Below are 20,080 nucleotides of genomic sequence, written 5' to 3'. Positions count from 1 at the left end.
TATTTTTAGTAACTTTGTGGGAATTTATCAGCTCCGAACTAACACAAGTCCACCTTAAACGGGGATATTGCTTTTTCCTAATCTCTGTGCCGGTCAATTGTGCTTAACCTAAGACTAAATATAAATTAAAAGGGGATTACGCACGATTATTGTTAATAATAATCTTGATATTTAAAAGAATATAATGGGCTGACACAGCGAGCAATTTTCTTTAACCCAAAAAAACTGTCATAGAATGGGTGACTACGACTGGAGTCAATACGTTCACACAAAAACCTGAATTACAAGTTAGTATATCTAATGTCGCAAACACATGGTAACTTGAGCAGTCAAAAACAGTTTATAGTAATAATTGGAGTCTAACATAGTAATACAGCCTTTTCTATTTAATTATTCGGTAACACTAAATCTAAATGAACAAAGTGACTTGCCAATCTAATAGCCATAATTTCCACCATACACTGATCCATAAGCTCCAGGTTGGCTTGCATGTCCAGCACTAGACGGTGCAGATCCATACACTGAAGCAGGAGCAGCATAAGAATTATAACCTTGGCTATAACCCTGGTCCGCTGCACCGCCTGCTTGGGATGGAGCTTGGGCTGCTGCTGCCTCTGCCATGAAATTCTGCAAACCATGCACATCAAACAGCTTTCACTCAAAAAGTTAAGAAAAAATGCTGGGAGTCCACTTTTTTTAGCAAGGGCACAAGAAAAAAAACTAAAAAAAACTTAAAATATGTTGCGTGGATAATTTTTACAGGCCTAATATTTTTGGTGCAACAGACTACAAAATTAATAAGCTCAGAGTACACTTAAAAACAGACTGTACATCAACAAGTTAGTACAAACATTACCTGTATGAGCTGCTGAGCTGCTTGAACTTGTGATGCAGTTCCATTTATCTCAACTGTCATTTCTCCAGGAACACCCCTTGTTTCTTGTATGGTGACAGTAGCACCACTAGCACGCCGAATGTAGCTTATAGTGGAGCCGTTGGTACCGATCACAGCATCTGCATATAACAAAGGGACCTGCATGTGCTGCGTGATCTGCTTTAAGTGAGAAGAGAGTTTATGAGTTGTGGAAACTCATGCTGAGAATGGGCACTAAAAAAAGGGGACCACTAAAACCATGCCCAATGGGCAATGGGTAATTGGGTATATTCTAGTAAAGCTTTAACAGCATTAGCAATACATCAATCTCAAGTCATTACTTGTACAAAAATTCAACCAGGATCATCAATAAAAAATTAAAAACTAATGGTCCACTCAATGTAGTCACCCAATCAGGAAGTTCAATACACCAGCTTACAACACTTAAGATTCCTCAACGTCCCAAAATATAAATAAAAATGACCAGGCACTATCCAAGTAACGATCCACTTCACCAAAGCCACTGGAAATTACAGATTCGCCGTAATATACAAGTCAAAGTTCGGACATTGGACTAAAACCCCTAGATCTAGCATCAGTAGATTCAAATAAATGAGGAAGGGTAATAACTATGAGCGTTTGGCCTCCTATACATATATTGAAATACAACTCTTCTTTTTTATTAAAAAATTTAACAAGATTACAACTCAGTATCATAATTTTTTTAAAAACAATTTTAACAAGACTACAGCTTGAATCTTCAAAAATAATTTAATCTTCCTTTTAATACAGTGTTTCTTTTTAGTTAACACGTTTCTTTAGTCACGTTTGACAATGCACAAATTCAACCATTAATCTTTATTACCGATAATAAAAAATTATGAAAAGTTGATATTTTGAAAATATATATTGGGAAAAATCTAACAAGATCCTATTTTTCACTATGTATAAAGCATAAAACACGGTCAAAGGGAACTGTGTGAATAGTGCTAAAGTCAAAACGTGTCAACTAAAAAAAAGGAGTTAGTATATAAGATTCAAAGAGGGCTAACAATTTTGACAAGTGCATAATTATGTCTGATCCCACAAACAAGAAACTTCTGCATGAGTTACACATTGCAGATCTACACTACATATGCAACCCGAACATACTGCAATTTTGGCAACCTTGTTCAGTTTGATAGCCTCGATCTAAGCAATCCAGATTTAGGGACCAAACTACTTCCTCTGTTTAATAAAAACTTCAAATACTTGGAGTTGGCAACTTGGCACATGAAACAAGAGAAGAATGAGAAAGTTTTTCCACCCTTGATAATAAACCACCTATCCCTAATTACATCTCACTAAGGATCTAGCTACACACCTGCCCAACCACCCAAACCCAGCTCAAATCGGCTTTTCCGACCACCTCTACACTTTCCCCTTTCCTAAGGGCACTCGACCCTTCTTCTCTCCTTAACCTTATCCCCTAGCCATACCCTTTTCCAGTACCTTATTCCTCTCCCCTTTCTCTTACAGGCAAATATTCCCTTCGTTTGCACATTTTACAACAGTTGTTGAAGTAGATCTAGTGTAGAAGAAGAAAAGAAAAAGGAGTATATCTAGATTTTTAGTTGGCACAAGAGAGGGATGTTCTGCTTTCTCTCATCCTCAAGATATTTCTCCCTCATCAGTTCCAGTGAGGATGAATAATAGGGTAAGAATGACACCAGGTAGGTTAAATATTAGTAAGTGTGTTTACAAAGTTGGTGAGGGTAAGAGTGGGAAAGCGGTTTTCCGTGCAGATGGTGCTGAGGGAGAAGGGAGGGTGGTGGGGCTGACAGATTTGAGGGAGGCGGGGATAAATATGATATTTGGGCTCTGAAGTTACCCTAATACTCCCTCCGTTTTAGAATAATTGACACGGTTTGACTAGATAAACATGCCTACGAATAAGTTTGACCATTAAAATATACATTAGTAAAAATTACAAAAAAAAAGTTGATATAATGAAAATATATATCAATAATAGTTTGACAATAATTTCAATCACATTTGAGTTTTGTAATTTTAGTATTAATACATGGCAAAAGTTAGTAGTAGATGAATATTGCAAGAAGTCAAACAGTGTCAATTATTCTAAAAATTGAGGAACTCCAGTGTTGTTTTAAGTTGTTCGTATTGCAAATTTCAAAATAATAAAGAAAAAAAAGATATTTGAAACAAAATTGTCAGTACGCTTTCAAAGAGCACAAAATTCTCTCAGCAGTCAGCACCATGCATGGACAGTATTGATGTGGCAGCTGCTAATAAATCGGCGACACTGGCAAGATTTTGGGTTCTTAGTTAAGATCCTTTTATAGAGACAATCTCACGGCCACACTTAACAGCCACTAAACTATACTTTGTATTAACTATCAAATATCCCTCGAAGAATATTATAATCTAGACAAACTACACTCAAGCAGTTAAGCATCAGAAATTACAATCCAGCACAGCTCTCCAACAAGTTATTATTATACATAATTAGCATTGACATGAGAGTATACCCAACAGCATCAGTCCATATTCATATCTAACACAACAAAGCAGTACAATCACTTTCTTTTACTATCAGGTGAAGACAAGAGCACAGACCTGTGTGATCATAGATGGTGTAGACTGAGCATTAGATGAACCATGGACACCCATTTGAGGCTCTCTTCCATATGCTGATATTCCTTGGTGAGGCTGCCTATCAGGAGGGGGTGCCATATCTGCTGGTGGATAATAATTGTCAAGTTGACGTGGTGGTGGCATATATTGCATACCAGAACCATAACCGCCGTGTCCACCACCTCCACTTGGTGGAAGACCATGAGGGGGACCCCAAGGCTGAGGTGGCATATGCTCCATGGGAGCACTTGAAGCTTGCATCTGGATGAAGAAAGGCCCATTCCAAGTGAGTTATACACATTTGAAATAAACAGATTAAAATGACCATATCTATGAGTGGTTACCTGCTTTTCAAAAACAGGTATTATACTACGATCAACCAAAAACTTCCTCAGGTGTGTTGCAATCAGTTCAATGGCCCTGTGAACATCAACAGCTTCCCCAACTACTTCAACCACTCGATCTTCTTGAAGAGCAAAAACAGGAAGGTCCTCTGCAGCAATACAAAGTAAAATTTAGCATAGCATTGCCAAAACAAAATGCATAAACGAAACCCAACGACCAAAATCAGATAATACAAGTCTAAAAGACTTGCGGAAGGGAAAATTTAAATAAAACATACTACCTCTGTTTTTTTTTAGTTAACACGTTTTGACTTTAGCACTATTCACACACTTCACTTTGACCGTGTTTTGTGATACATAATAAAAAATATAGTCATGTGGAGTCTTGTTAGATTCATCACGATATATATTTTCAAAATATCAACTTTTTATAGTTTTTGCTTTTCAATTATTAAAGATATTAACGGTTAAATATGTGCATTGGCAAACGTGACTAAAGAAACGTGTCAACTAAAAAGTAACGGAGGAAGTACAATAAAATAAAATATATATAAAAAAAAAAGGGAAGAATGTGTGAATATAAGACATGTTTTTCCAACTAAATGAGCATATTTTTTCACTCACGAGCAAATGATTTTGGCTGAACTGTTATGTGCATACATTTTGTTTCAAAAAAGAAAAAATACTTACTCCATTATCTTAAAAGGCAATGTGGGGGACACACACCTGTTAGAATATGAGACGAGGGAGAAAAAAAAAAAAAAAAAAGTGGCCAAAGACCAAGATCGGATAACATACGACTTGCAGTAGGGAAAATAAAAAAAAAAATTAAAAAAAAAAAAAAGAAAGAAAGTGTAAATCAGATGATATAAAACCTGCATGTTTTAAAACCAAAGAGCAAATTGTTTTTGGCTGAATTATTATGTGCATACATTTTGTTTCAAAGAAAAATATACTTCCTCCATTTTCTTAAAGGCAATGTAGGGGTCCACCTGTTAGAATATGAGAGAGAAGAATAAAATAAAGTGTGCCCATAAGTTGAGAGAGATAGAGAGAACCATTGGCCAAACAAAGTAATAATGCAATTATATTTGCAACTAGTCAGTTGCAAATCTAGCAATTTAAGCAGAGTGAAGGAAGCATATACACATTCTAAGTAAAAAAATAATTGGGAATTCGATCCTTCTCATTTGAAGTAATTTTCACTGGATCTCCTCCCTTATACTGACAAGGCCTTAAAGAAAATTAAACAGAATAGCTTCTAAGAACTGATGCCATATAGTACCTTGTCCAAGAACCCTAACAATACAATTTGCAGTTTCCTGAATTGATTTAACAGTGGCTCCCTGCTTTCCAATCAAACTGCCAGCCTGGGTGGCAGGCACTAGCAACCTCGTTGAAACCTTGCTTCCTGCAGGAGGAGCCTGAGCCTGAGAAACATCAGCATCCAGTCCATCGACAATACGTGTATGAACCCTCAAAAGTCCATCCATAGCTGGAGGGAGAGGATTATCAGGATCCTCCTTAGCTGAAACCATTACCTATAAGCAGAAACATGAAAGCATTAAGAAAGGATTGATACACCTTTTCACTAACATTTCAGGAACTCAAATTTTAAATCCAGTAGTTTTTCCAAGAGTAAAAATTCCTGAGGGCAAGTAGCACAGGTCAACAAAAGAGAGCTAGAATAAAGTAGAAATTATAGGCGACTCTGTAGCCTAAAAAAATTTCAGAACTAGTAACAAATGCCACAATAGGAGTTCCTCACAAGGCCATGTTCAGAACTAGTAACAACTGCCACAATAGGAGTTCCTCACCAAGCCATGGCATAACATCTCCAAACCACTTCTGTTATCCACTTATACTAGGCTAGCTAATAAAATTTAACTCATTTTAGAAATTCAGATTTTATCAAAAAAATGACTTATCTCCCTGGAATCCAAGAATCTAAGAAAGGAATATCACAGGAAAAGGGGGGAAACAAGAAAACATAGATAAAATACTCAAACGATTAAAATAAAACAATAACAATAGAACATAGTGATCTAAACTTATTCACATACAACCCTCCAAAACTCTCCATGACCACAGGATAAGAAGATTAAATCAAGATTCTGGCAAACCAAACCAACCAAAGAGTCCAAGCAAGTGAGCAGTTAACAACACAAGGAGCTTTCATAATTCTTAATACATTAAGCTTCCATGTAACATCATAATATCCATCATGCTAAACCTAAACATAGAAAAATAGCACCTACTTGTCAGTTTCATACAAAATAAAAAATCTTGTCAAGGTGTAAAATACATATTTAATCAAACATGTTTATGCAATCATTACTATTTTCAAAGGTCAAGGTAAACTACTCAAATCACAATGATTGAATGGCTAGCATTTGAAACAAAAAAGTACTGTATGGCAGAATATCTCAGCTTGCTTAGTTAAATAATAGCTTGGTCAGTTGGTTTACAAGTTTTTAGTTAGGTAACTTCTCAAATTTTAGCATAACTGAGATGAGAAATACTGCAACAAGCTACTCGAATTTAAAGCTAGTTTGTGATATACTTGTTTCCCTCCACATAATTCCCACAGCTCAACAAGTTTTCCCAAAACTTTCAATAAAATTCAGATAACTATAACCACACAGTGCCCAAAAAGCAATTTTCAGCTGTTTAAATATGTCAGTGTTGATTTTATACATTTACTGCACACTGAAATATAAATAAGCCAAGCATGTATTAGTGCATGGTGCCCCAACAATGTTACAAAACAGTCACACGATTGGAGCCCACATCATTGTTACAAGTTTTCCAAAGCAGCAGATTCACAAAAACAAGAACCAATTCAGCATTTTCAAGGACATGGTCACTAGTGAAAGCAACATTTGCTGTTTACGAACTCCAGCAACAAGTTTTAAGCAGTTAAATGCCCAAATCATAAGCATATAATCTACCAACCAAACACCTACAGGGAAGCATACATACCAATACAAGAACATGACACACAAACACATGTTTCCATGCACATTTAATACATATAAAGGCAAGCACACTTGAAACTTAATGCACCACATGAAGCATGCAAGTAATCTCAAACACCTAAACATCGGCTTAATCACCTAATAATATTTCCTCCCATGAATTACTCCTAATTTAAATCTTCATCCAAAACCCAAGTGAAATGATTTAATCCAAGAAGCTTGCTCCTAGTCCATTATTTCTTTTAGTAAGTTAGACAAGAACCTAATATTCTCATTCGTATACCGAGTCATAAACAGTTCATGTTGTTCAACCTGGAATTAGCTCTCCTCAACAAAGCGTCATCTTTTAGAAGCTTCAACAATAACCAACATTGTTTAATAACAAAGCATCATAGTGTTCAACAATCATTTAGATAAGTAATTTTTTTAGATAACATATTCTTTAATACATTCCTCTTCACCACCACTAAAAAGATAAAAGTCCCATACTTCCCCCCGCTATATACATAATTACCCCACTATCTCCTTGACATCTACCTTATCAATACTAACCAATATCACATCTACCTTTTCACTTAGATGACAATAACCAAATAACTTACAATCAAAAACTATATACCTTGATAAGCACCAAGGCAAATGGGAACGAAGGGATTAGTAAACATATAAGAAAGAATTCATTGAGCCCTTGTCCGCCATTGTTTATATACCCAACAAAAAGGGCCACCCCCCAACACAACACACTCCCCTTCGAAATGGAACATAAATATAACATATCCACACCTAATCCCCCACCACCCCCTCAAACACCAAAAATAGGAGCTTCTACCACAAAACCATTCCTATACAACGTGCATGAATAAGAATAAAATACCAATTGAATAGGCAATCTTAATAAACAACTATACAATAAAGCATGTGAACTTAAACTACAAGCTTCTTTTTTGGCAAACATTGAGAAAGTAATAAAACAAAATTTTATTAAGATACATATTCTCATCAGGCTAATTATATATCAATAAAAGACACAAAGGGTGAAATTTGATTTACTTCAGGTATTATATATTTAGAATTTAATGAAATAATTGTTTGCTTATAAGTTTTCTTGTCGATGATCAGCCAGCTACGTTGTTTACTAGCCTAGCTTTAAGATCATACCTTATGATTATTCCTTTATTTATTTATTTTTTAACACCAATCACTCTGGCAACTGGCAGTTGTAAACTTAAATTTGTAACATTTTCCAGACATTAGTCATGACTAGTTTAGGCATCTTGATTCTAGTGGAGGTTCTTTCAGTTTTTACTTCTTTTTCTTTTTATTAAACTTGGTTCAACAATGGGTGAAAGAAGCTCAAAAAGCACCTCTGACTCGGTCATTGATCATAAACATGATCGAGGGAGTTCTTCAACAGAGATGTATAATGCTTGACATGACATCAGCCATCCGGGGCACTGATTTCCAGAAAACAGTGCAGAGCTTCTTACAAAGTACAACTCTATTTAGCCAAGTAAAAACTTTTTTTCAGCACTTGTAATGCTCATGCTGATCTCTGCAATCTGGACCTTTGATGCTTCATGTTTGGGATGGCATTGGTATCGTAGCCTTATATAATTGCCAACAGAACCTGCACATATTCATTTTTGTTATTGCAAAATATCAACTTTTTTTTTCACATTTTATCTGTTGATTATTGTGATTCCACTTTACTCTCACATATTTGCATTACATTGCTCATTGTTCATTGAGATAGGCTTCCTGATTCCATCTTCAAATTTTTATAGACTTCTTAGCATGATACGGTGATTCCAGTATCATATATCTTGTTATTCAGGTACTAAAATCTCAATGTCTGAGGTAAGCTTCCAGATATGGAACCCAGCAAATGTCTTATAACAGCCTTTTGTCCAATAATAAGCTTTAATTGTTGTACTTTGACAAATTACTTGAAAAATCTTTCCATGATAAAATTTACGAAGTGCTGGAATTATAGAACTTTTTTGTTAGTGACTTGATGTAAAATAATTTTAGTCAGCTATATATGATTGTTATTGTTTCTTATGCAATCAACCAACAAACGCTAAGAATGAGTAGGTCATAGTGAAGAGAGAGTATCTTATCATATGGTTTATGGATTTTGTAAGCGCCTACTAAAATCATTTGAACAATAGCTAGTGGAGTAGTGGGTGCATTAACAAGCAATTTCAATATTGTGGCCAACACCCAAACACTCTATAATCTTGAACAATGTCAATGCCACATTCCATCTTATATGCATTAACCAATTTAGAGATCCTTCACAGAAAATGGCATAAAGCAGTACTGTTAGACCTAACTGTTCTCATATTAATATACGAAGGGGATATAGACAATAAAGTAGGTAATCAACCTTGCATCAAGGCCAACCACACAAATGACTGAGTGAAGAGCAAGTAAATAGTGGCTTCAACAATTAGAGAAAGATGTAAAAACTTACAGCTCTCTCTTGCGATCCTGGAGGACCGTCCAAAATCTTGATACGCGCCCTGGTCTCCTCAACGATTTTCTTAATATATTCTCCTTTGCGTCCAATGATATTGCCAACCTTTTGGGCGGGTACCAACATCCTGAAAACACTCTCTCCAGGCCACCCAGGCCATTTCTTTTCTACTCCTGCACCTGCTGCCACATTATTTTCTTCATGTTCGTCCTTTTTCTCAAAACTCGAATCAACCGGAGCATCACCCATCTCATTAACTTCATTATCAGGGAATTCTCCTTTCAACTGATCCTCATCCAACTCGTGAATAGCCTGCTCTCCCTCTAATGTATGCTCATTCTCGTTTTCAGCATATTCTTGCTCAACAAAATTGTTTCCGGGCTCGTTCTCAGCAAAACTTTGCTCGTTTATAGCCAAGCTTTGATTCTCAGCCTCATTTCCAGCAAAATTATACTCTTCAGTCACATTCCCAGCAATAATTTGCTGTTCAAACTCATCAACACCAACATGATGCAATTCAGATTCCTGCACCGCAAAATTCTGCTCTTCGTTGTTTTCGACAAAGTTTTGTTCAGCTTCTGCCATTCTTACAAATCTACCAACAATAGAACCAACATTACAAACAAGAAATCAAAATAACAATTGACGGAAAACCATAACAATTCAGAAAAATAAAAATAAAAATAAAAAAAAACCTAAATTGACTAACAACGAAATTCTAGCAAAAACCCTAAATTGAATAAAATCAACGATTAACAATAGATAGTGAAATTTCTCATCAAAAACCTTTCAGCAGTTGTTGCCAATAGTTCAATAAACCAACTTCGTAAAACCCTAAATGGACTATACTAGCATCGTTATAATCTTTGAATTCACGATAGAAGAACCCTAACCCTAATTGAATAAAAGTAACGATAAACCCTAGGTTGTGAGACTGATATTCGATGATTTAGAACAAAATCTTACCTTAGCAGCTGGTTTAATGGAGGAGAGAGATTTGAATTGAAAGAAGAAAAAAGAGTAACGAAGATTCAAGAAGACGAAGAAGAGATAACGTTGTTTGTGAGTGTATTGTCTAGCGGCTTGTCACGGGCGAGGGCTGTTCATTATATATATGCAGCCTAGGTTAAGCACGACTAAAGTTGGGAAACTATTAAAAATGAAATAATTGTATGGGACATTGTAGACCCAATATTTGACACTCTTAAATAATAAAGTCACATTTTGGCTGATATAATCACTTTTTTAAATAATATAATTATCCGTAAATTTAAAGGTGCGTTATACTTATACTTTTGAACATTTAGTAAAAAATCTGAACAATTGCTAATTTTGAACATTTAGTAAAAAAAAATTTGAACATCGCAAATTTTGAATATTTAGTAAAAAAATCTGAACAATGTAAAAAAAATGTGAACAATCACAAATTTTGAACATGTAGTATATTAAATACAACACTATATAATAAACATAAATTTTTTGAAAGAAGTTTGTCTGACTCGTAATAATTCAATAGTTTTGTAATATAAACTGAACGTTTACTGCATATAAAATGAACATTTCTTTATAAAATATGAACATATAAAATTGGATGTTTATGTTCATTTTTTGTAACGTGTTCAAATTTTTTTACTAAATGTTCATTTTTTGTAAAGTGTTCAATTTTTTTTACAAAATGTTCAAAAATATAGACGTGGTGCACCTATTTCTATATGCATCATGGTGCACATAATAACTATTGATAATTATCTTTAGGGGTGAGCAAAAATTCTGGGCACCCGGAATTCGAACCGAAACCTGTTAGGAACTGACGGGTCCGAAATCGAAATTGGACCTGGTGGTTCCAATTCCGGATAATAAATTAAGGAACTGATTGCAACCGGTTCCAATTCAAAATCTCAATTTTTTTGGACTTGGAACCGGTTGGGTACCCGGTTACCCAATATATATTAAACTAAAAATATTTTTAAAACAAAAATATGTTAAATGTATATCTCGTTAGTAATATATATATAAGTATTGAACGCTTAAAATGAAAATGGATCAAACTAAGTATTATAATTTGTATTAAACTTTAACAATTATGTACTTGGGTACCCAGAACCGGAACCGGTACCGGTACCTGATAGTTCCAATTTCAATTCCTAAATTTTAGGACCCGGTTGAAGTGGTTCCAATTCCAATTCCGAATTTTAGGAACCAGTCCCAACCAATTCCATATCTGGTTCCTAAAATTTTGACCGAGTACCCGGTTTGCTCACCCCTAATTATCTTGTTGTGAGTCATATTTTGAATGATAAAGTCGTATTTTAAACAATTTAGTCCGATGATATAATTATCTTTCGAATGATATAATTACTGTTTGATACTTTTTTAATGATAATTTCACTTTTTGAATGATACATATACATAATCAATTTCTGGATGATATAATCACTTTTCAAATGATATAATCACATTTCATATGATATACTCAATAAGTTATTGTGCATCGGGTCTATTCTAAAGTTTACCTCCTTCCTTGACTCCGGACTTGTTCTATACTGTACAAATTAGGCCTTGTTCACTTCATTTTACAATAAAAATTATTTCATTTTAATAAAAATAATTTCAGTTCACTAAGATAGGTTTATTTTAGTGAAAATAGTTTCAATTCAGTAAAAATCAATGATTATATAGAAGAAATATAATAGAGAATCAGAAAAAATAATTTCAATTCTATATAAATAATTTCAGTTCAATAAAAATAATTTCAGCTCGATAAAAATTATTTCATTTCAGCAAAATAAGGTGAAGTGAACAAGGTCTTATTTCAAATATTTATGTTCAGACCAATACTAATCAGACTACATCAGAAATATTCTGATTAAACCAAAAAAATTCAGATTAGATCAGATAGACTTGTTAAATAATGACAAGAAGAATCAAACTAGACTAGACTAGACCAGACCACAGCAGATAAATCCAAATAAGATAAATATAGACGAGACTAGAAACATTCAGACCAAATCAAACCAGATCTTATAATATTAAAACCAGATCACCTTATTTTAGGTGAAGAGAACAAGTCCTACGTCCTAAATAATTCAAACATTATTTAGAATTAGGGTGGCTAATGTGCGCGCTATAGCTAGTCATGTTCGGGAACTCTTTTCAGTTTGGTCTTATGTCACAACTCACAAATTTAGTTATTGACAGCATTAATGAAGAAAAATAAATGTCCACGCACTATTTTTAAGAGTTTAATAAAAGAGACAGTTAATCTTAATAAGGGCAAATAATAAGTTAACAAACATTTATAATTATCCGCACACTATTCATAAGACTTTGTTTCAACTTTTTAAATTGTTTATTTACTTGGTTGCGCTTATTGAATATTGAGCTTGAGAAATAATTGAGTGATGAGGTTGTGGCAATATAAGGGCAGCCTTAAGGGTGAACAAAAAAATAGTTCACAATCAGTGAACAAGTGAATGGGTGGCTTAATGGTGATCTCTATAATTGTTCATAGTGAATGGTTGTGGGATCGATTGCTGCTGCAAGCATTTGGACGAATTTATGGATTGTGGGCCCCACCCATTTTTATTTTTTTTTCAGGAAAAAAAATAGAAAGCAGCGGCTGGGAGCGCGCCACTTGGCCCAGCCGCTGCTTGACACGTGTCACTGTTTTAAATAAATCCGTTGTAATTTTGCAACGGATATATTTTACAAAACACAAATAAAAAAAAAAAAAAAATTACCAACGGCTCTATTTTTTTCCCCTCTATAAATAGACACCCATATTGCTATACTTTCTTCAACTTTGAAAATCCATTTCTTTCTACTATATTTTTCTCTTCAAAAATCCCCTCTATAATTACCAATATTATTATTATTAATATTATTATTAATATTATTATTATTATTATTATTATTATTATTATTATCATCATCATCGTTATTATTATCATTTTTATTATTATTATCGTTATTATTATTATTTCCTTTATTATTATTATCGTTATTATTATTATTTTTATTATTATTGTCGTTATTATTATTATTATTAAATTTTTATTTTTTCCAAATATAAATTATAATTATGGATGCTTATACCAACCCCAAAACAAATAGAAAGAAGAAAAAAAATTTGGGTCAAAATATGATCCTTCAAGCTCGTTTTGCCATTATTAAAAAGCCGTCTTTGGCGTGGGATACCGACATACTCCACAATATCATGCTCGCCTGCATCATAATACATAATATGATCGTTGAAGATGAACGAGAGACGTATCAAAATAACGTTAATACCAATGAGTTTATGAATGCTGGAGGCAACGCTAATGAGGACACTACCGAGTACCGTACTGATCGTATTGTGGATATCGACTTATACTTGTCTCGTAGAACAGAGATTGAGGATCAACAGACTCATTTGCAGCTAAAAAACGACTTGGTCGAACATATATGGAATAAATTTGGTAACAACGAAAACTTAGGCAACTAGGTTTACAACAAATGGTTATCCCTAAGAACATCTTACAAAACGATGTGTAGTTGTTTTTTTTTTTAAATAAAATGTACTAGATTATAGTTGTAGAACTGTAATCACGATTTGTACCTCTTTTTTTTTGTTAATTAAAATTAGCTGCGTTGTTGTTTAAAAAATATTAATCACAAGAATTAGTTTTTTAAAAAGCTGATAAAAAAATGCGATAATTTCTTAATTAGTAATCACGATTAAAATATTAAATACGTCAATTAATTACATTGACATCGGGTTAATAAATTATAATTATGAAACAAAAAAGATTATATTTACAAAAATAAAATAAGGTGGGGTAGGGAGTATTGATGATGAACCATTGTTTAGTGTTCATTGTTAAGAGTGAATATTGTAAATGGTTTGTTGGGTTGATGTGGATGAGAGAGAAATGGTGATAGTGACCCATGAACCATTTATTTGGGTTCACCAATAAAGATGCTCTAATGGCCCTAATTTTGATATTTTAGTTTGGTGGAGAGTCCGCATTTAGCAACAAAGGTCGAGTTCTTGATTCATTTCGAGCTTCATTAACTTCAAAGCACTAATTTGTTCACAAGATTGGCTACGTGCCTACGTCGTCCATTACAAGCTCCTCCAATTATGCAGAATATGTTCTTAAGTTGGAAGAATGGGAGGACGGTTAGACTATAATCTTAGTCTTTTTGTTTTCTTTTACATCATTGATTATAGGAAAAATTGCCCGAAATAATCCCACCTTTGAGGCGTATGTTAAAAATAATCTCACCTTTGGGTTATTTTTAAATAATCCGACCTTTATATCCAATCCGCTTAAAATGGTCCCAACCGGTCCTGTAACTTGTTATAACAAGTTACCTGACACGTGGCGGCCTGTGATTGGTCCAAAAAAATAAAAACAAAATAAAATTTAAAAAATTGTTAAATTTTTGTAAAGAAAAAAAATATATTAATTATTTGAAAAACAACCCCCACCAGCCCACGCCACCCTCCCCCCCTACCCCATCCCCGCTAGCCTACCGCCCGACTCCCCTACGCCGCTACTCTAGCCGCCCAGATTTCCCTCCCCCGGCGCGCCCCCCTACCCCTCCCAAGCACCATCGAAGTAAAGCTCCCACGAATCGAACCGAATCACCATCCCCTTTCCCTCCCCCATGAAAACCCAGAAAAACCATTCCTCCACCCTCGAAAACTCCTTCTTCGTCTCAATCTCGGCCCCCTTATCCTTCTCCCGTCCCAATTCCGACCCCTCTTTCCTTCAACCACCCCGTTTCTTGGGATCTGGTTTGGTGGGGTTTCGAAGGGGTTTTGAGGTTGGTTAGGGCGAAGTTCCGATAATGGTTGATTGGTTGTGGTGGTTTAGTGGCGACAGAAGAGGGTAGGGGAGGGTCGGCGAACGGCGCGGGGGAGCTGGATTCTAGTCGCGGTGGGGTTGGCGGCTCTGGGCCTCGTCTAGGCCAATGGTAGGGGCGACCAGGCGGGGAGGTGGCAAGGGTCGTGGTGGGGCTAGGGTTTGGTTTAAATTTTAGGTTTTTTTTTATTATTTTTTTTATAATAAAGATTGATTCATAAATAAAAAATTATACGACATCTACAGAGAGATTTAAATTTAATAAATACATGACAATTGAATCAAATAAAAGCTTCCTTTCAGCAGAGCAACGATCGTTGTTGCAAATCGTACAATGTTCATACCCTCTTTTATATCGTTGTGATTTACAACCTTTTTCGACGAGGGGGCCTATCGATTTGTTGTAGTCCTGAATTTTTTTTTTCGTCTGATTCATCTTATTGTAATCGAAGGATTAACCTCTTTTTCGATCCCGCACAAATCTTTACCCATGAAACAACTTGTACCATACTAAACTCAAAAAACAAAAACAAAACTAGAACAAAGCCACCATAGGGACACTTTCTACACTCAAACCCACTATGGGGGTACTATTTATTGAACTCAATAACAAAAACATAAAGAAACTAAAGGGAAAGGGTCGGATATAGCCATATTTCCGGAGAAATTTGACTATTTTTGGCCTATGAAACACTTTTTTTTTAAGAACCCTAGAGAGAAAAAATAGAGAGGAGACGGTTAGGGTTTTTTTTATGGGATTATGGGTATTAAAAATAATTAACTAATGTTAATTACTAATAATCATTTCTTAAAACAAAATTTAAATTATAACTTATTTTTTGACCAATCACGTGGTGACACGTGTAAATTAAACTTAATAAAAAAAAATATATCTACTCAACCGGTTATAGGTCACTTGGGACCATTTTAGCGGATTGTGTATAAAGGTCGGATTATTTAAAAATAACCCAAAGGTGGGATTATTCTGGGCGGACGCCCCGAAGGTAGGATTATTCCGAGCAATTTTTTCTTGATTATAATCTATTTTATTTCATCTAAAGCTTTTTCTTTAAATCTTTTTAATCTGTTTATAGATCGAATTACACTGTATTTGTTTCTAACTCGTACACTTATTCCATGCATTGTTAATAATTTACATGTTAAGTATTTAACAATCCAACAGGCAAAGATTATAGTTGATAAGCTCTAATCCATTTCAGAGGGTGACTAATGAAGTGATGAATGATCAATTATCTTACGTCTAGTGTACAAATTTTTGTTTGTTAAAACTTAACAGTTTTCATTACTATGTAATACTTAATAGTGTTCTTAACTATGTAAAGTTTGATGGTTTTTCAACTTGTAATCGAAATCTGGTTTGTAATTTTTAATAGTGCATTAGAACATTATTTATAATTTCTAGTTGTGCATTAGAACATTGATTGAAAACTCGATGTGCAATAAACTTTTAAACATATTTGATTGTGAATCATTACGCATTTACGCATAGGGCTTAGTTAATTACAAAGAATCCCCGTCAAAAAAAAATAAAATTACAAAGATTCAATATTGGAAATAATTAACAAACTAAGAACGAGAAAATTTAATTAGAAATAGACAAAAACAAAGGCTCTTATTTCAATCATTGCTCCGTCATTAGTCATCAACGGTGACTTGTACAATTCCAAAAATAGAAGTGAAAGGCAAAATAAATAATAAATAATAAATAATTATAAATGAATACATATAAGGTTCACTAAAGAAGCAACCAACAACCATTAGTGACATTTCTCATAGTAATGTCACATTGACTGATGTCATTAATGTGCATATATTACCCTAATATATGGAGGTCTTCTCTCTATACCTTTAGTAAGAAATAATGGTCAGCTACAAATTGCTAGAAACGAGAGCAATGGTTGAAATAGCACTTGAAATGCATGCTCATAGACTATTTCTCCTTTGAAGTGTCACGAGCCGTGTTAGTATTATTGTTGTCGTTGTCTACGTTTTTATTGTCGTCATCTTTGTTTTTACTTCTTGGAGACATCAAAGAATCGAATTTTTCAGTTTTCTCTAACACTATTTCGATCTGGAAACATATATATATACAAAGATAAGTCATGGGTAAAATTATACTCCATAGCAAAAGACGACCATTTAGACATTTACAAGTAATGCATGCAATATCATCGATTGTTTATAAAAATAAGCATTCACATTTTTTGTACTTACAGTTTTTCCGTTTTTTGGAAAAAGCTTATAATAATTTATTAATCTAATTTAATTGATTTGTGTTGGTGAATGAAAGACATGCTGCATTTGATTATCATATTTTTAAAAAGCCAAAAAAATAAAAAAAAATTAAAAAAAATAAAAAAATAAAATTACCTTGGCTTTTTGAACCATCCGACCTTTGTTTTCATCTTTCATGCCAATAGTGGATGTACATACCTCTATTCTCCAAAGAAAAAAAAAATAGGTTCATGAAAGATACACTATAAATCAATGAAAAATAATATAAGTTAAAATGATAGAAGTGAGAGGTAGAGCAAGCCTATTACTCTTTTGACAAGCAAAACCATTATTCTTTAGAATTTCAGCAATGGTGACAACCGTTGTAATTGCTGTAATACACAAGATCAAAATGTGAATATTTTATTGTTAATTGAAATATAAGAAAGTGATCTTAATTGAATATACATTCACTACAAAATTATCAAGTTGTTAGAGATGTAATTAGACAACATATATGATTGAGAATACATCATGATTAGAAACCTAGTAAATAAATACTCCCTCTGTTTCATAATGTTAGTCACATATAAAATCAATCACATAAAATAAGAAAAGAAGAATATATTTGCTTAGAGCTATGTCATCAATCCACAACCAATTAATTCCAAAAACATTAAATTAGAAATGGAACATATTCAATATGGGTAGATTTTTTTGAAACGCCCAAAATAGTATATGGGACTAACATTATGAAACGGGGGAGTAAATAAATGTAATTAAAGTGCTAATATAGTAAGAAAGTTTGAATCATTTTTCTTCTAATTTCCAATTGGAGGACAAAAAAATAGAATTATAATGAATTCATATGTTCACAAGAACATACCCATGCCCAATGCAGAAAGCTCGACCTCATTATGTTGTTGTATGTATCTCTGCACCAATAAGGCACAACAAACACATAAACACTAATTAACATTACAAGGTAAATAAAAAAATATGACATTAATATAAAAATGTTGAAGTAAATGTTGTAACTATAACAAAATATATAATTTAACCTTTGCAAGGTTAACATAAAAGAACAAAGGTTTTTTGGTATTTGACACTTGAATTCTGTTCTTCTTTGTGGGCGAAAGAGGAGTTACAATAACCACTTCTGTCGACGCCATATTTTCTCTCTTTGTATTATCCTTGTTGTTTTATCCTTTTGCTAGCCTTTAATAGAAATATGAGAGATATTTCTTTTAAGAATTTCAACTTGATTTTGGTAAAAATGATTATGAAACGGGTTATAATTAAACTCAATTATAGAATGTATATTGATTGGTTATCAATAAAGGTGGGAACATATGCTTTTTTTTCTTAGTATTCATCTACCACGTGTTTGGTTAAATATAAGTTATTTTGGGGTTATTTATTAATCATATTTAGAAGCACTTGTTAAATAGTGTATGAAGAAAATATTCATCTTAAATTTCTTGTTATACTGCATATAGTGTCCAATTTAAGCATTTTGACTTATTATAGACAATTTATCTCTAAATGAAAGGCTATATATGAATATTGTCCTTGTAAATTTTGTCCCTAGCTTGATTATATGCACAATTTTTATCTTCCCTAAAATACCTCAGAAGTTAGAACAAAAAGCCTAAAAGATTTTAAATGAATGACTATATATGATAATTGCACCTATTCATCGAAAAAATAGTCATTGTCGATACATAAGTTAAAATGATATTATTACAAAGTTTTATTTGATATGAAATCCAACAATGTTACTTTATGAATGATTAAAGTGAAACTTCCTTTTATAAAAATCCAACAATGTTACTTTATGAATGATGTTACTAAATGTTGTTTTATTTTATTTTATTGTTGTTGTTGCATCTTTGATATGTATATACTGAATGATCATACATATTAAGATCATTTAGGCAACAACATTTGTAGTCGCTCTAATAATATTGGCTCCACTTCCCCTTTTATTGGTGAAACCATGGCACTCTAAAACGGACTCAACTTTTTCTAGCTATTGCGTATGATATTACATATTTTTTTTTATTGAAGGTGATAATTTACTTATTATAAATATTTTATAGGTAGTTGAACTGTCCGTGGAAACTTTAACACTTGATGGATGATGTTCAAATAGTGTTGAGTAGTTTGTGGTCGTACGTTCAAAATCATATTTTCAGAAATTGTGTACTCAGTAGACTATGTTGCATCCTTAGGTCATTGCCACGCAAATCTGCACTAGCATTGTGCCATGTTATCATTTAACCAGCATTGCGCCACGTCACCATAAGCATTGCAACAATTATTTTATGTCATTATTATTAATGAGAAAAAAGTATCCCACAGTTTCGAACAAACCTGATGGATATAAGATTACAATTCTTACCATCTTAGCCAATAGGAATTTATGTTTAATTGTTCTCTTTAAATCCTCCATTTTTTTTTTAACTAACATTGTTTTTCAAAGTAGCAACCCGGTGCAACGCCCAGCCTTGCAGCCCACACACTAGCTTTTATTTAATATATTAAAAAGCGTTCTTAAAAAAGTTTTTGTGCCACGTGACACCCTCCTCTTAGGTAAAGGTTTCAAATTTATGCCAACCCTTCAGTTAAAAAAATAAAATGTTGTTGCTTATAATTGAACATGTGACCCATTTAAATAAAAA

General features: G+C 33.5%; 2 protein-coding genes across 4 annotated transcripts; both read right to left on the bottom strand.

Annotated features, from left to right (window-relative positions):
- Positions 1 to 205: 205 nt before the first annotated feature.
- LOC110737134 (flowering locus K homology domain-like) lies at positions 206 to 10,413 on the bottom strand. 3 transcript variants are annotated; one of them, XM_021917503.1, is made up of 7 exons: positions 10,276 to 10,413; positions 9,307 to 9,904; positions 5,138 to 5,393; positions 3,853 to 4,001; positions 3,491 to 3,769; positions 857 to 1,054; positions 206 to 627 (listed from the first exon to the last, which is right to left on the bottom strand). In XM_021917503.1, the coding sequence occupies exons 2-7, from the start codon at positions 9,892 to 9,894 to the stop codon at positions 436 to 438; spliced, it is 1,662 nt and encodes a 553-aa protein (XP_021773195.1). In that variant the 5' UTR covers positions 9,895 to 9,904; positions 10,276 to 10,413; the 3' UTR covers positions 206 to 435. The 3 variants fall into 3 exon arrangements, with proteins under 3 accessions (XP_021773195.1, XP_021773196.1, XP_021773197.1); XM_021917504.1 differs by having other exon boundaries at positions 857 to 1,051; XM_021917505.1 differs by having other exon boundaries at positions 857 to 1,042.
- A 6,406-nt stretch (positions 10,414 to 16,819) lies between these two features.
- Positions 16,820 to 18,652, bottom strand: LOC110736083 (uncharacterized protein At2g34160-like). Its single transcript, XM_021916223.1, has 5 exons — positions 18,458 to 18,652; positions 18,283 to 18,331; positions 17,726 to 17,788; positions 17,553 to 17,617; positions 16,820 to 17,253 (listed from the first exon to the last, which is right to left on the bottom strand). The coding sequence occupies exons 1-5, from the start codon at positions 18,566 to 18,568 to the stop codon at positions 17,113 to 17,115; spliced, it is 429 nt and encodes a 142-aa protein (XP_021771915.1). The 5' UTR covers positions 18,569 to 18,652; the 3' UTR covers positions 16,820 to 17,112.
- Between the last annotated feature and the right edge of the window lie 1,428 nt (positions 18,653 to 20,080).

The sequence above is a fragment of the Chenopodium quinoa genome, unplaced genomic scaffold, assembly GCF_001683475.1.
Source record: "Chenopodium quinoa cultivar QQ74 unplaced genomic scaffold, ASM168347v1, whole genome shotgun sequence".
NCBI lineage: Eukaryota > Viridiplantae > Streptophyta > Magnoliopsida > Caryophyllales > Amaranthaceae > Chenopodium > Chenopodium quinoa.
The sequence above is the reverse complement of the archived record's forward strand: the minus strand, read 5'-3'. Positions and strand labels throughout refer to the sequence as shown.